Raw genomic sequence first — 14,229 nt, forward strand, 5'->3', positions numbered from 1 at the left:
TCTCTCATGAATTTTGGCACAAAGGGGTGAGCTACGACCCATCCTTGCTTGCAAAGACTGAGCCTTTGATGGACGCTACTTTTATACCCAGTCATGATACCTCACCTCTACCAATTAGCTTGCTTAATGTGGAGTCTTCCAAACCGGTGTAAATTGAATATTCTGTGCACTTTTCAATCTTATTTTAACTCTGTCCCAACTTTTGTTGATTGTGTTGCAGCCATCAAATTCTAAATTTGTGTTTATTTACAAAATACAATTAAGTTGGTCAGTAAAACTATTGAAAATCTTTTCTTTGTACTTTTGTCAGTGAAATAAGGGTTCACGTGAATTAACATATCACAGATTTTTGTTTTTATTGCATTTCGGAAAATATCCCAACTTTTCTGGAAATGGGGTTTGTAGATAGCGGGGTCAAGGGATATGGGGAGAGGGCAGGAATGGGGTACTGATTGTGTATGATCAGCCATGATCACAGTGAATGGTGGTGCTGGCTAGAAGGGTCGAATGGCCTACTCCTGCACCTACTGTCTATTGTCTGTTGTCAAGAATAGTGACTTAATCTGATTATTTCAGCCAACATTTCTTTCTGTACAAAACATATAACCAATTATTCAATTATTTTTTAATGTGCAAACCAATTTCAACACATTGAGGATGAATTTTCATGAAGATTATTGTTAGACAAGGGGATTGGATAAAATTATGTTCTTGTGCAATAAGATGTATAATTAAATCAATTTCTATTGTAATGTGTAATAAGTTGGAAATGGAGGAATAGTAGGACATGGTTCTTCACTGTGATATCCCTTTGAATTGTGTCTTCCACATTCTCACTCCATATTTATATGCTTTTGTAATGAAACGTTACCGACATTCTCACATGTTGTGTGGCTACTGACCATTTTCTCTCTCTTTTTTGCTTTAAATTGTGCAATATTTTGTGTTTGTTCTTTGAACTTTTTTTGGGTGTCAAATGAGTCAATCAGTATGTTAAATTTACACCTGCTTCCAGAAAAGATCAATCCGTACATACGTTGATAGATAGACCCATAGACAGATATTTTTTAGTCAATTCACGAACCAATGAATGAAGAAATTTCTCTTGAATTTATTCCCAAAATGCTCGAGACTTTATCCCTAAACCGTGACTCCCAATTCGGCAGCGATACCCCAAACTTTTTCAGAATTTCATGGGATTCAACGTCATCGTTGTTGCTAGTGTTAAATGCTATAGTGTTGCCGCTGTTGCTGTAAACACTACCGATGTTTGGTTCAATTTGAATTCTTATGCTCAGCCAGCAACTTAAAACGTTGGATGTTACCCTCTTTACAAATGACTGTCATGCAGGATTTTCTCTTTCTATTCGGAAATTCTATTTGACATAGTCAAACATGGGAAAGGCAGCACAGGAGCCTGAATGGACTGTAGCGAGACCACGACATTCTATTCATTCATAAGCACAAAAACCAGCGAGCTTGCGGATCGCTAGTACGCATGCGTACTATCTATCAGCTGCTGGAGAGCGCCGAGTGGCAGACGTGCATGCTCAGTACGTACGAACGAACAGACCGGGGAGGGGGAGGGGCGCTTGGCGGCGCAGGCGCAGTGGCGTCTCTCGGGAGACGAGTAGAAGATGGTGTTGATGGCGGAGCGGGAGCTTCGTTAAAGCGAAGTCCTCGGTGACATGGGTAACGAAAACAGCCTGGAAACCGGTGAGCTGGGCTCGATATCTGCATCGGAAGGCGGTGCCGCGCAACCGCTGAAAACACCCGCGGCCCCCAACGGAGCCCCCGGAGGGCGAGCGACGGCAGGCAGCAGCAGGTTAGCAAGCGGAGGGGAGGGGAGCCAGCGGACGGACTAGGTGCCGAGGTGGGGCAGGCACCGGGGGAGGGGGTGGCGGTGGTCTGCTGACCTTGCATAGTCACCCAGCCAGAACCATTGAGTGCCGCCGACAAGCAGGAGGGTAGGAAGCAGGCCCGGGCCATTGCTGGGGCGGAACGGCGGCCGGAGCTGAGGCTGCAAGCAGGAAGTAGCTGTGTCCAATCGGTCAGAGTTACTATTAGTAACACATGCCAGCCTTAATTTTCCTTTGTATTGCAACGGTGAAAGGTGCCATAGCCTGTACAGTTCGCGGGATGAGGCTGTTCTCCTGCTGTTCTTCAAACCAGTCTTTGGATTTGAACTGAAACCCAGGAAGCTTCTCCCTGATGGGGGTGGGGATGTGGGAGGAAAGCCATCGAAGATTTGCAACTGGAGTAATGCAGCCTCTCGAATTAATAGTCACAGGCATCCAGCAAGCGGGCAATGAAATTAGCCCTGCTGGGCGACTTCACTCGGTCAGTTCCAAAGCGAAGCGCATGGCAGGGGTTATCGGAGTCTTAATTTCTTAAATGTTATCGTTTGTGCGTGTGTGTGTGTGTGTGTGTGTGAAAGAGAGAGTAGTATACGTGAAACGAAATGCAGCAATAAGCCATCTGTCAAGGAAGACGCAGAACAAGATGTGAGCTATGCTGGGAGTACCCTAGGACAAGGGACACATGTGACAGGCAGCCGTGAGGTGATGAGCGTAGAGATGCTGTGGTAACTGTGTGGTAAATTAGGGCACGTCCGGGAATAGAAACTTTTGTGCTCATGGATGAGCGTCGTTCCACAAGGTGAGCTGTGCGTTTGAATGGACTTTGCGTTTACTCAAAGGTGGGTTTTGGTGTCTACGGGGGGGGGGGGGGGGGGTCTTAAATTATCCTTTGAAGATTTATTTTGCCTTTTGAATACTGGCAACCAAACGTTGAGGGCACTTGCGAAAGCACGTTCAAAGATACCGTAAAAGGACGACAGAGCCAATGTATGTGTAAGGCGACTATAACCATATTCTGCTGAAAAGAATTGCTGGAGTGTCGGCGACAGAAGCAGCTGTCCGTTCAGAACCACAGATCATAAATTAAGCTTGTGGGCATAAATGGTTAACTTTTTGCGTGTTATCAAGCGAATCTAAATCGAATAATTGTGATGAGTTTTCAAATAGGGTTTGCGTTGCCGACAGTAATAGTCACTGAATCCCTCGCTCTATATCTTTATACATCGGAACAGTTGTTAGAAAAAATAAGCCCTCCTCCAGCGGGAGAAAGTGAAGGATAGTGGACAGGAGTGAACGGCTGGATTGGAAAAGAGGTAAACCGGGGAAATTTCATAACTTTTCACGTTGGACCAATTACATAGAAATATAAATTTAAAATTATTACGTCTGTTACTGCTTCGCCGAACATTCCTGCAAAATAACTTTGTGTTTAAATCCGAAATCTTCGGCTTTTTTAACTAGCAGGGCTTAGTAATAAGAACTCTTCGTTCTGCAACAACATTCCAGATTCGTAATTTGTTCTAGGATCTGGAATTAACGCTTTTTATGCAGAACGATTAGTTATTTCAAAGATCCACGAAAATGCGTTATGATCGGTTGGAATTACCACTGTCGGCAGTATTTTCCTAAAGTCGCTTGTGGTCTGTCGAAGGAACTTTTTGAATTCAATTTAATAATTATTGATTTTTCCCGGCGCTTCGTGCTGTTCGGAACTGTCCGTTTCAGAACCATTTATGCGCGTTCAATCGGCCAAGAGCTCATGTTTGCAGAATCACATTTTGCTTTAAAATATGTCCCAGAAACTCAAGATTTGACATCTCATTGTTTTCGGCGGGGTTTATCCCTTTCAATCTCTATTTATGTTGAGGTCGATTTTGATGTTCAATGTAGTGCAATCTTTGCGCACCTCCTTGATCTACGACGGGAACTGTTCATTTCAGCACCATTTCGGCGAACCTTTGTTTCTGCCTCTATGCATAAGCAAGTGGCGTCCACAGGTTTTAAACATTCGAGATTTTGGATTTTAAATTCTTTTTGCAGATACGAAATCACTTTTAATGAAGAAGAATTTGCAAGCTTTCATCATTAGGCTATACCAGAATTACAGAAATGCCTCAGCTGGAAGCTGTCAGATGACACAAGATCGAGCAAGCTGTTGGACCTTATATTAATTTGTCATGTATAACTTCGACTTCAGATTGAAATCTTTAATGATTTACTTAAAACAAGGCTATTTTGCTCTGAGGACTTCTATTAACCATTTTGTGACAGTACTCAGAACATCCTATATTACCATTATGCCCATTTCGATCACAGAATGAATCGGAAGGCTTACTGCCGCAACAAGACCATTGCTAGCATGTATGAAATAAGTAATAATGGATGGTGCATGATAAGAATACGAGAGCAGGAAGACTACTATGGTGAATGTTTGAAATATTGTGTAATGTCAATATATATATTGTAATCAATGTCTAATTATAATGTGGTTATTAGCTTGTTGGAAGAATTCTCACTGTCATTTTAAAGGTCTGTTCTTGTAAAAATCTGCATTATCCAAAAAAATCTGCTAGTGCAAATGATGTAAAACTGGATTTGTTAGAATTGAAATTTAATGTAATGCCCACTTTTTCAGCAAATGGGTAGTGGATTAAATAATGAGAATTTTCCAGGGGTTAGGGTAGGAAGCAGGAGGCAAATCTTTGGGAAGTGGGTGTTGTGGGGCGGGGTAGGGGAGTGGAGTATATGCATTTGATGCAGCTTGAGGTGCTCGTTAATCTTGATTAATTGGTTCCTAATTGCATAATGTGATGTAACTTCATTTAATAATATATTTTCTATATATTGAATAGATGGTTTATTTATTGTTTTGAGGACTTCCATCACCTGGTGGCATATTTACTTCATATTTCTGTGCCAATATCTGACTTCAGTGTTCATGTAGGAGCTTGTTAGTGATGGAGGGAAATGATGATGACTGTAGCAATCAGTCTTTGTAATATTACACAAATGCCTCAATTCTAAAGAGTAGCCTTGGCACTTTTTTTTTCTGTCCAAAGAGCATCCTTGGTTTGCAAAATTCCTATTTTAAGCAAAGAAAAGATGTTTGAATGTTACAGTAACTTCATTTGGTGACGTTATGCCTGACAATACTTAGTAAATATAATTTTTTTTATTTTTTAAGAAATTCGTTAAAAATTAGGCACAAAATGATGTAATAGATGTACTGAAAAGCATCAGGGTGTGTTTTCCTCACAATATTCAATTTTCCCATTGTAAAATGTTGCAGAAGACTGGTAGTATCAGCCCCACAGGCACAGATTCCCTTTGTCCACATAAACATTTTTCTGAGTGTTATTAAGTTACCTGATTGTCAAGTATTTTGTAGCAGATTAAAAAGAAAGGACTTATCTGGAGTTGAGAACTGGAATTCAGGGTCGTCCTCCAGGTTCCTCATTTGTTATCATCAGCGAGTTTTGGGGTTGATATGGAAGGTTAATGCCCTAAGGTTGATAAGAAGACTGGAAGTTGAGACCTGATGCTGAAGCCCAAAATCCACTGCAAGTCTACTGGGGAAGTTGAAGTCTCACGTCTGCGAATCCACAAATCTGTCGAAGGTTGGGGTTGGAAGACTCCATGTGCGTGGGAGGGAGGAATGGGTCTTGTTTTGTTGTTTGCTGTGTTCTGTTTTGTGTTCTATATCCTGTTGAGCATTGAGAGCATGTGATGTTGGCACTGGAATGTGTGGTGATACTTGCAGGCTACCCCCAGCACATCCTTGGTTTGTTATTAACACAAACAATGTATTAAAGTACATGTGACAAAACAAAATAAATCTGAACTATGGGGCTCATTGACTCCAAATCCCATGTCACTTATGTTTTAAAGTTGCTAATCTTGGACTCAGATCCTATCTTAATCTCACCTTCTCCTTATCTCCCCTTCTCATATCTACATCCCATCTTGCCCCATAATCTCTCATTTCCCTACCACCATGAGAATTCAGCTTGTATTTGAATAACGAACAGGAGTAGGCCATTCCACCAGACATTAAGGTAAATGATTTTTTGTGCCTTCAAAGCACTTTTCTTGCATTATCCCCATATCCCATGATTCTTTTAACACCCAGAAATCTGTTTATCTCTAATTTGTATTAATTCAATAATTCAATGACTCAATTCCCATAGCTTTCTGGGATGGAGAATTGCAAAGGCTTGCCACCCACTGAATGAAGCAATATCTCCTCTCGGCTCTTAGTAATGCACTCCATATTCTGAAACTACGGTTTCTATCCTAGATACTTCAACTCGACATTTTCCTGCATCCATCCCGTCAAACACTGTTTTAAAAAAATAATTTCAAGGAAGTCGTCTTTTTTTTAATATAGTCCTGAGAATAGAGAATTTGTGTATTTAATCTCTTATCCAGCAAACCCACCATCACAGGAACTAGTCTGGTGACATTTTGCTGCACACCCTCCAGGGTAAGTATGTCTCTTTTTGCGAAAGGGGGCTGATGTTATCTGTACCATTCTGTGCAGTCTCATGAAGGCCCAAAATGGAATACAGTACGTCTTCATCCTTGTGCTTAAATCCTCATGCAATAGAAACCAATGTACCATTTTCCTTGGTAACTGCTTGCTGCATCTGCGTGTTAGATTTCAGTGACTTCGGTACAAGGACACTTGGGTCTCTTTGAACATTGATATTTGACAATTAGTCAACATTTATGGAAAAATTCCCAATTTTCCTGTTTATGCACAGAAGTGGGTGATCTCACTTTTTTTTCATATTCTATCTGATTCTTCTCACCCACTCAGTTAATCTCTCTTCTCCTCTTGAAGCCTCTCTACTTCCCCCTCTCTGCTCATTTCTGTGAGGTTTTACCCACTCAAACAAATTGTTTATGGAGATTGAGTAGGTACAGCCAACCAGTCACTTCCAACTGAAAAATATTATTTATTCTCACTCTTTTCTTTCTGCCTGTTAACCAGTTCTTGCCAGATTTTTTACTCCCAGATCCAGGTCCTCTGACTTTGGTGACAGTTATTGCCAACAATCAGAAGATCAGGGTTTATTTCCCTCTGCTCTTTGTAAGGAATTTGTATGTTCTGCCCATGACTGCAAGAGTTTCCTCCAGATATTCCAGTTTCTTCCCATATTCCTAAGACGTACAGTTTTATGGTAGTAATTTGTGGGAATGCTGTATTGGTGTTGGAAGCATGGCGACACTTGCAGGCTGCCCCAGCACAGCATCGAACTGTGCTGGCCATTGATGCAAACACCTCACTGTTCATTTGGATGTTTCAATGCATGTGTGCTTAATGAAGTGGATCTTTCTTTAAAATCTAAATAAACTGCAAATATTGATTCCCCCTATGTATTTCAATGTTCATATCATAAAAAAGATCTCCATGGAGTAGTCAAACACATTTTCTCTTTCATAATTTCATCATGACTCTGTTCACACCCATTATTTTTAGATGATTTGTAATTCATATTTCCTTATCAATCCCAGCACTGTCCCAACCACTGCCATTAGGCTAACAGGCTGAGAGTGCCCTCATTTCAGATCTCTTACACATGATTGCTGCACCATTGGTGATTGCTTGTTCAATAGATACTGAGCTCTAGCATTCCCTTCATAGATCTTCCCGCTTTCCTTTCATTTTAAGTTGCTGTTTGATCAATCTATTGATCACCTATCTTATTATCTCCTTACAGGGCTTTGTCAAATGTTATCCAACAGCCCTGCAAAACATTTGCCGTTTTTTTTTTCCTGCAGCGTTAATGCAATTTGTTATACAGAATTTTAAAGTATTCTTAAATTACATACCTTTCAAAATATGTAAAACTGTGCCAACATGGATAAGTATCTACTAGTGTTGATGAAGTGTGTATTGGTTGAGTGGTTTTACTCTATATTTTGAAATGTATTTAAGGTTAATTATGATGATCTTAAAGGTTAATGGGGTTGGTCATATAAGGTAATCTTTAATATAGCATTATGGAGCTGTCCACTCATGTTTTTACTGACTGAAGTATTTAAGATAAGGAGCAAATGTATTTCAAGATGTCCAGAAGTTTTGTTAATTTCCATGTAACTAACAATTTTGTACCACAACTCGTGATTGTTCTCATTTAATTCTTCAGATGTATTCATGATTGGTGGAGTACAAATGTGAAGTGTTTTTTTTCTCTCTGTTAATATTTCTCTTTGCAATCAGTTTTTTTTTCACCTTGCATTTCCATAGACAGCTGAACTGTTGGGTTACCAGCCATGTCTGTTTGTTTCAAAATTTTGATTGTTTTCCAACAAGGAAATATCAAAATATCAGTCTGAATTGGCTTTTGCTTTTTTGTTACCCTACCAATATTTGCCCCAGGGACACAGACTCAAGTTTTCCTATGTTTTCCTGTCCCCTTAGCCAAGGTCAACAAGCTAATCACACACAGAATTGAAACTGGGGTGTTTTGCTTACCAAGTGAAATATTAATGTGGTTTAATAGAAACATAGTAAACCTACAGCACAATACAGGCCCTTCGGCCCACAACATGTCCTTACCTTAGAAATTACCTTGGGTTACCCATAGCGCTCTGTTTTTCTGAGCTCCATGTACCTATCCAGGATTCTCTTAAAATACCCTATCGTATCTGCTTCCAGAACCGTCGCCAATGCCATATTCCACACACTCAACACTCTCTGCTTTTTAAAAACAAAAAAAAACACCTTACCCCTGACATGTCCTCTGTACCTACTTCCAAGCACCTTAAAACTGTGTCCTCTTGTGCCAGCCATTTCAGCCCTGGGGAAAAAAATAAGCCTCTGACTAACCACACGATCAATGCCTCTCATCATCTTGTACACCTCTATCAGGTCACTTCTCATCCTCCGTCACTCCAAGGAGAAGAGGCCGAGTTCACTCAAGCTGTTCTCATAAGACATGCTCCCCAATCCAGGCAACATCCTTGTAAATCTTCTGTGGTTTCCACAAACTTCCTGTAGTGAAGCGACCAGAACTGAGCACAGTTCGTCAAGTGGGGTCTGACTAGGGTTCTATATAGCTGCAACATTACCTCTTGGCTCCTAAACTCAGTCTCACAGTTAATGAAGGCCAATGTACCATATGCCTTCTTAACCACAGAGTCAACCTGCGTGGCCTCAGGGATCTGTTCTGGCACCCCTATGGACTCGGCCCCAAGATCCCTCTGATCTTCCACACTGCCAAGAGTCTTACCATTAATACTATATTCTGCCATCATATTTGACCTACCAAAATGAACCACTTCCAGTTATCTGGGTTGAACTCTATCTGCCTCTTCTTAACCCAGTTTTGCATCTTATCAATGTCCCGCTCTAACCTCTGACTGCTCTCCACACTATCCACAACACTCCCAACCTCTGTGTCATCAGCAAATTTACTAACCCATCCCTCCATATCCTAATCCAGGTCATTTATAAAAATCATGAATAGTAGGGGTGCTGGAACAGATCCCTGAGGCACACCACTGGTCACCGACCTCCATGCAGAATATGACCCGTGTACAACCGCTCTTTGCCTTCTGTGGCAAGCCAGTTCTGGATCCACAAAGCAATGTCCCCTTGGATCCCATGCCTCCTTACTTTCTCATTAAGCCTTGTATAAGGTAGCTTGTCAAATGCCTTGCTGAAGTCCATATACACTACATCTACTGCTCTACCTTCATCAATGTGTTTAGTCACATCCTCAAAAAATTCAATCAGGCTCTTAAGGCAGGACCTGCCTTTGACAAAACCATGCTGACTATTCCTAATCATATTATGCCTCTCCAAATGTTCATAAGTCCTGCCTCTCAGGATCTTCTCCATCAACTTACCAACCACTGAAATAAGACTCACTGGTCTATAATTTCCTATCTCTACTCCCTTTCTTAAATAAGGAAACAACATCTGCAACCCTTCAATTCTCTGGAACCTCTCCCATCCCTAATGATGATCCCCACTGTCAATACTGAAGCAAAGTTTTCATTAAGTACCCCTGCTATCTCCTCCTTCTACAATGTTTTGTGGAATAAAAGTTCTGGACTTTCCCAGTGCCTCCTTTAAAATGCTCTACTCGCTGTCAAACTAAATTATTACTCTGTACTGAGGGAGATGTTCTCATCAGAGAATAATTTAGACTAGTTCCTTGTTTTACCTAGACCTGAAATCAGCCAGTGTTAATTCTTGAGATGGTCACTGATTATTGTTGGATATTCTTAAATATTGGCTAACCCAAGAGGTCTAATTGGTAAGGTTGGATTAAAGTTTTCCTTTCTTCCTCTCAATACTTTGACTTAACTAGTTGGGTTTGGGCTCAGGATTCCTCTTATTCTGTAAGATATGCAGAGTATTGACATCTCTGTAGCTGTACTGTGAATTGCTATTTTGAGTAAAGGAAAGTGATTCCCACTTCAGTTGCTAGTGTCAAAATGTGAATATATTTAGCTTATTGTTCGCGCAGAATGTGCAAACAGAAGTTATTATCTTTTTCCTCCTTGAAATCTAAATATAACGGTGGTGAATTCTCTCAATTTAATTATTTTTACAGTTGATACATTTATTTGGCCTGTTGAATTTGTGGCAGTTTTAAGAACTGAATGATTCATTAAGTGAAAAATAACATCTGTGAGGATCTTGTGAATTTGACTATTTATGGTCGATGGCTGGGAAATATATTTGGATTTAATGAAATTCAACTTTTGAGATAGAATGGTGAATGATATTTTAGACAAGTCAAATGGGAAAAGTGGGTCAACGTACGAAAAATTAAACTATGAAAAATGGGAGTATATTGAAAGCAAGATGGTTGTTACTTGGTGATTTGTGGCCCTTGTATACCAAACCATTTAAGAGGAATTCTGGCTTGGAGATGATCATTAGTCAGAACCTCGTCACATAAGTGTTGTGGCTATGAGAGCAGATCAGTGGCTGGAGTTTGCTATGATCGGCAACCTGCCTCTTGACATCCCAAAGCATTATCACAGATCAGGGTACAATGGTATGCTCTTCATTTGCCTGGATGAATGTAGGTCCAATACAACATTTTCTAAGAAAATGCAGCCTGCTTGATCATCTTATTCAGTAGTCCTTATGTTCATTCCCTGTGCTTCAACACACAGAGGCTGCAGCATGCACCATTCACAATATTGCCTGTAATTGTTCATCTTGAAGGGGTGCAGGAATTTATTGTACAAAATTTTTTTTATTAAGGTACATATAAGTCACTATATACAACTGCATTTTCTCATGGGCATACTCAACAAATCTATAGATTAGTAAATGTAACAGAGACAACGAAAGACCAACAAACCGGAGCTTTCAACCAGAGTGCAGAAGACAACAAGCTGTACAAATGCAAAAAGAAGAAACAATAATATAAATAAATAAGTAATAAATATCCAGAACATGAGATGAGCAGTCCTTGAAAGTAGTGATTCCAGAGGTGAGTTGCCTTGAACTTTCTGGTGTCATTCTCCCTACAAAAGGAGAAGTTGCAAGGAGTGGGGCCTGATGGAAATATTTAAAAATCATGAAAGGTATTGACAGAGTAGAAAAGTAAAATTGTTTCATCGGTAAAAGATTCAAGAATAAGGAACACAGTATAAAGTGACTATCAAAAGAGTAGAAAGTGCCTTGAGGAATATTTTGTTTTGTGCAGAGTACTGGAGTACATATCCTTGGGTTGTAGTAGAGACTGATTGAATTGTGTTGAAAGGAAGTGGAATAAGTATTAGAAATGAATGAATTTGGAGATGTCCTGGGAAAGGGGTACCAGTTGGTATGGACCAAGTGGCTAGCTATTCAGTAATTCTGTCACTTGAGCCATATTTGGATGTATATTAAAGAATAAATTATTTTGGAAATGAAAGGTTGAGATGAGACACCAATCTGGAAATGAATTGGAGTGTTTACAGTATCATGACCTTTTTTTTTCAAATATTCTAGGAAAAGGAGAGTGAAGATGGGATGTGTGGGTCTGGACAGGGTGGGAGGAGTGCAGGTTTTAGCTCTGCATCTAAAATCCTGTCTTTGAATTAGCCAATTGCTTGTTCAACAATACTAGACCTGTTTCTGGATAATGAAATACTCTGTATCAGTGATCTGAAAGTAGAACTCTTGAAGTATATTTTATATGCTTGGTTCAGAATTAAAACAACAGGAGGCAGATATTAAAGTTGGAAAATGTAATTTCGCTTCCAGCACTAAATAATTGCTTGAGGCAAAGAAATATCAAACATCCTCTACAGAAGGCAAATTATTTTAAGGCTAATATAGTTTCAAATATGCTCGTGTGTAAATAAGTCGTGGTCCCTTTAGCAAAGTGTGGAGCATGAATACAAGAGTTTTGTGGTAAATATGGGGGAAATGTACAGTATTTTAAAAAATTGTACCAATTTATAGAAGGGAAGCAGTGCAGGAGATCAAGGCTGAAGTGTAAAAGAAAATTCAAGCATTGTATAGTAAAATAGAAGCCCCGGAGTATCAGTGGTATAAGATTGTTGAAAGAAGCAGCTGGTACTCAAGAATGATGGAAAAACAACAGGCCATTTTGCATCCAAGTATTTATTAAAAGTGAATACATTGTAGCTGTAGGGATTTCTGATCAGGAATGTGCTTAGAAAGTTAAAATGAGGATAAAGGTTAAAGAAGATAGTTGTGCAACGGCGTTCCAGTTGGGAATAATTCAAAGATTAAAGTGGAAAATTCTGATTCTCTCTCTTTTATATGTCAGAATCAAAACCAGGATCAGGTTTATTATCACTGGCACGTGACGTAAAATTTGTTACCTTAGCATCAGCAGTTCAACGTAATACATAATCTAGCAGAGAGAGAGAAAAAAATAAAATGTAATAATAAATAAACAAGTAAATATTTATATTGAATAGATTATTAAAAAATGTACAAACAAAGTCCATTTAGGAATTGGATGACAGAGGGGGAGAAGCTGTTCCTGAATCACTGAGTGTGTGCCTTCAGGCTTCTGTATCTCCTACCTTATGGTAACAGTGAGAAAAGGGCATGTCCTGGGTGCGACAGGTCTTCAATAATGGGCACTGCCTTTCTGAGACACCACTCCCTAAAGATGTCCTGGGTACTTTGTAGGTTAGTACCCAAGATGGAGCTGACTAGATTTACAACCTTCTGCAGCTTCTTTCGGTCCTGCACAGTAGCCCCTCTATATCAGACAGTGATGCAGCCTGTCAGAATGCTCTCCACGGTACATCTATAGAAGTTTTTGAGCGTATTTGTTGACATGCCAAATCTCTTCAAAAGTATAGCTGCTGTCTTGCCTTCTTTATGACTACATCAATATGTTGGGACCAGGTTAGATACTTAGAGATTCTTGACACCCAGGAACTTGAAGCTGCTCACTCTCTCCACTTCTGATCCCTCTTTGAGGATTGGTATGTGTTCCTTCATCTTACCCTTCCTGAACTCTTACTGACGTTGAGTGTCAGGTAGTTGCTGCAGCAGCATCCCACTAGTTGGCATATCTCACTCCTGTATATCCTCTCGTCACCATCTGGGATTCTACTAACAGTGGTTGTATCATCAGCAAATTTATCGATGGTATTTGAGCTATGCCTAGCCACGTAGTCATGTGTATACAGAGAGTACAGTAGTGGGCTAAGCACACACCCCTAAGGTGCACCGGTGTTGATTGTCAGTGAAGAGGATACGTTATTATCAATCCGCACAGACTGTGGTCTTCCATTTAGGAAGTCGAAGAACCAATTACAGAGGGAGGTACAGAGAACCAGGTTCTGCAACTTCTCAATCAGGATTGTGGGAGTGATGGTATTAAATGCTGAGCTATAATTGATGAACAGCATCCTGACGTAGGTGTTTGTGTTGTCTAGGTGGTCTAAAGCCGTGTGAAGAGCCATGGAGATTGCGTCTGCCATTGACCTATTGTGATGATAGGCAAACTACAATGGGTCCAGGTCCTTGCTGAGGCAGGAGTTCAATCTAGTCTTAACCAACCTCTCAAAGCTGTAGCATATTTAGAAAATGTCCAAGGCCCATACAGCATATAAGCAGGATCTTCAGCTCACTGTATCCATGTTGATCAGCATGGTTATCTGGACAAATCCCACCTGCATTAATTCCATATCATGGAATCCGTCAAGATCTGTTACTATTACTTCCTCCATTCTGTCCTCTGGCACCTGATTTTAGATACCAACAATTTTTTTATGTGGGGAAAATAAATTATTCCTGAGATCCCCTTTACTGCAAAATGCTTCACTTCTTCTCACCTTAAACCACTGCCCTGTAATTTTAGACACATCTAGCATTGGAATCAAATACTGGCTATGTCTCTCGTAATTACATACATCCCTATCA

At 40.1% G+C, this 14,229-nt stretch overlaps 1 protein-coding gene across 1 annotated transcript in view; it reads left to right on the top strand.

The window, feature by feature from the left end:
- Positions 1-1,617: 1,617 nt before the first annotated feature.
- The window catches only part of LOC140741900 (protein bassoon-like), a 473,005-nt gene continuing 460,393 nt past the window's right edge, over positions 1,618-14,229 (top strand). Inside the window, 1 exon segment of the mRNA XM_073072438.1 lies at positions 1,618-1,825. Within this exon segment, the coding sequence (XP_072928539.1) occupies positions 1,689-1,825 (137 nt within the window). The 5' untranslated portion in view covers positions 1,618-1,688.

Source organism: Hemitrygon akajei, chromosome 19, assembly GCF_048418815.1.
Source record: "Hemitrygon akajei chromosome 19, sHemAka1.3, whole genome shotgun sequence".
Lineage (NCBI taxonomy): Eukaryota > Metazoa > Chordata > Chondrichthyes > Myliobatiformes > Dasyatidae > Hemitrygon > Hemitrygon akajei.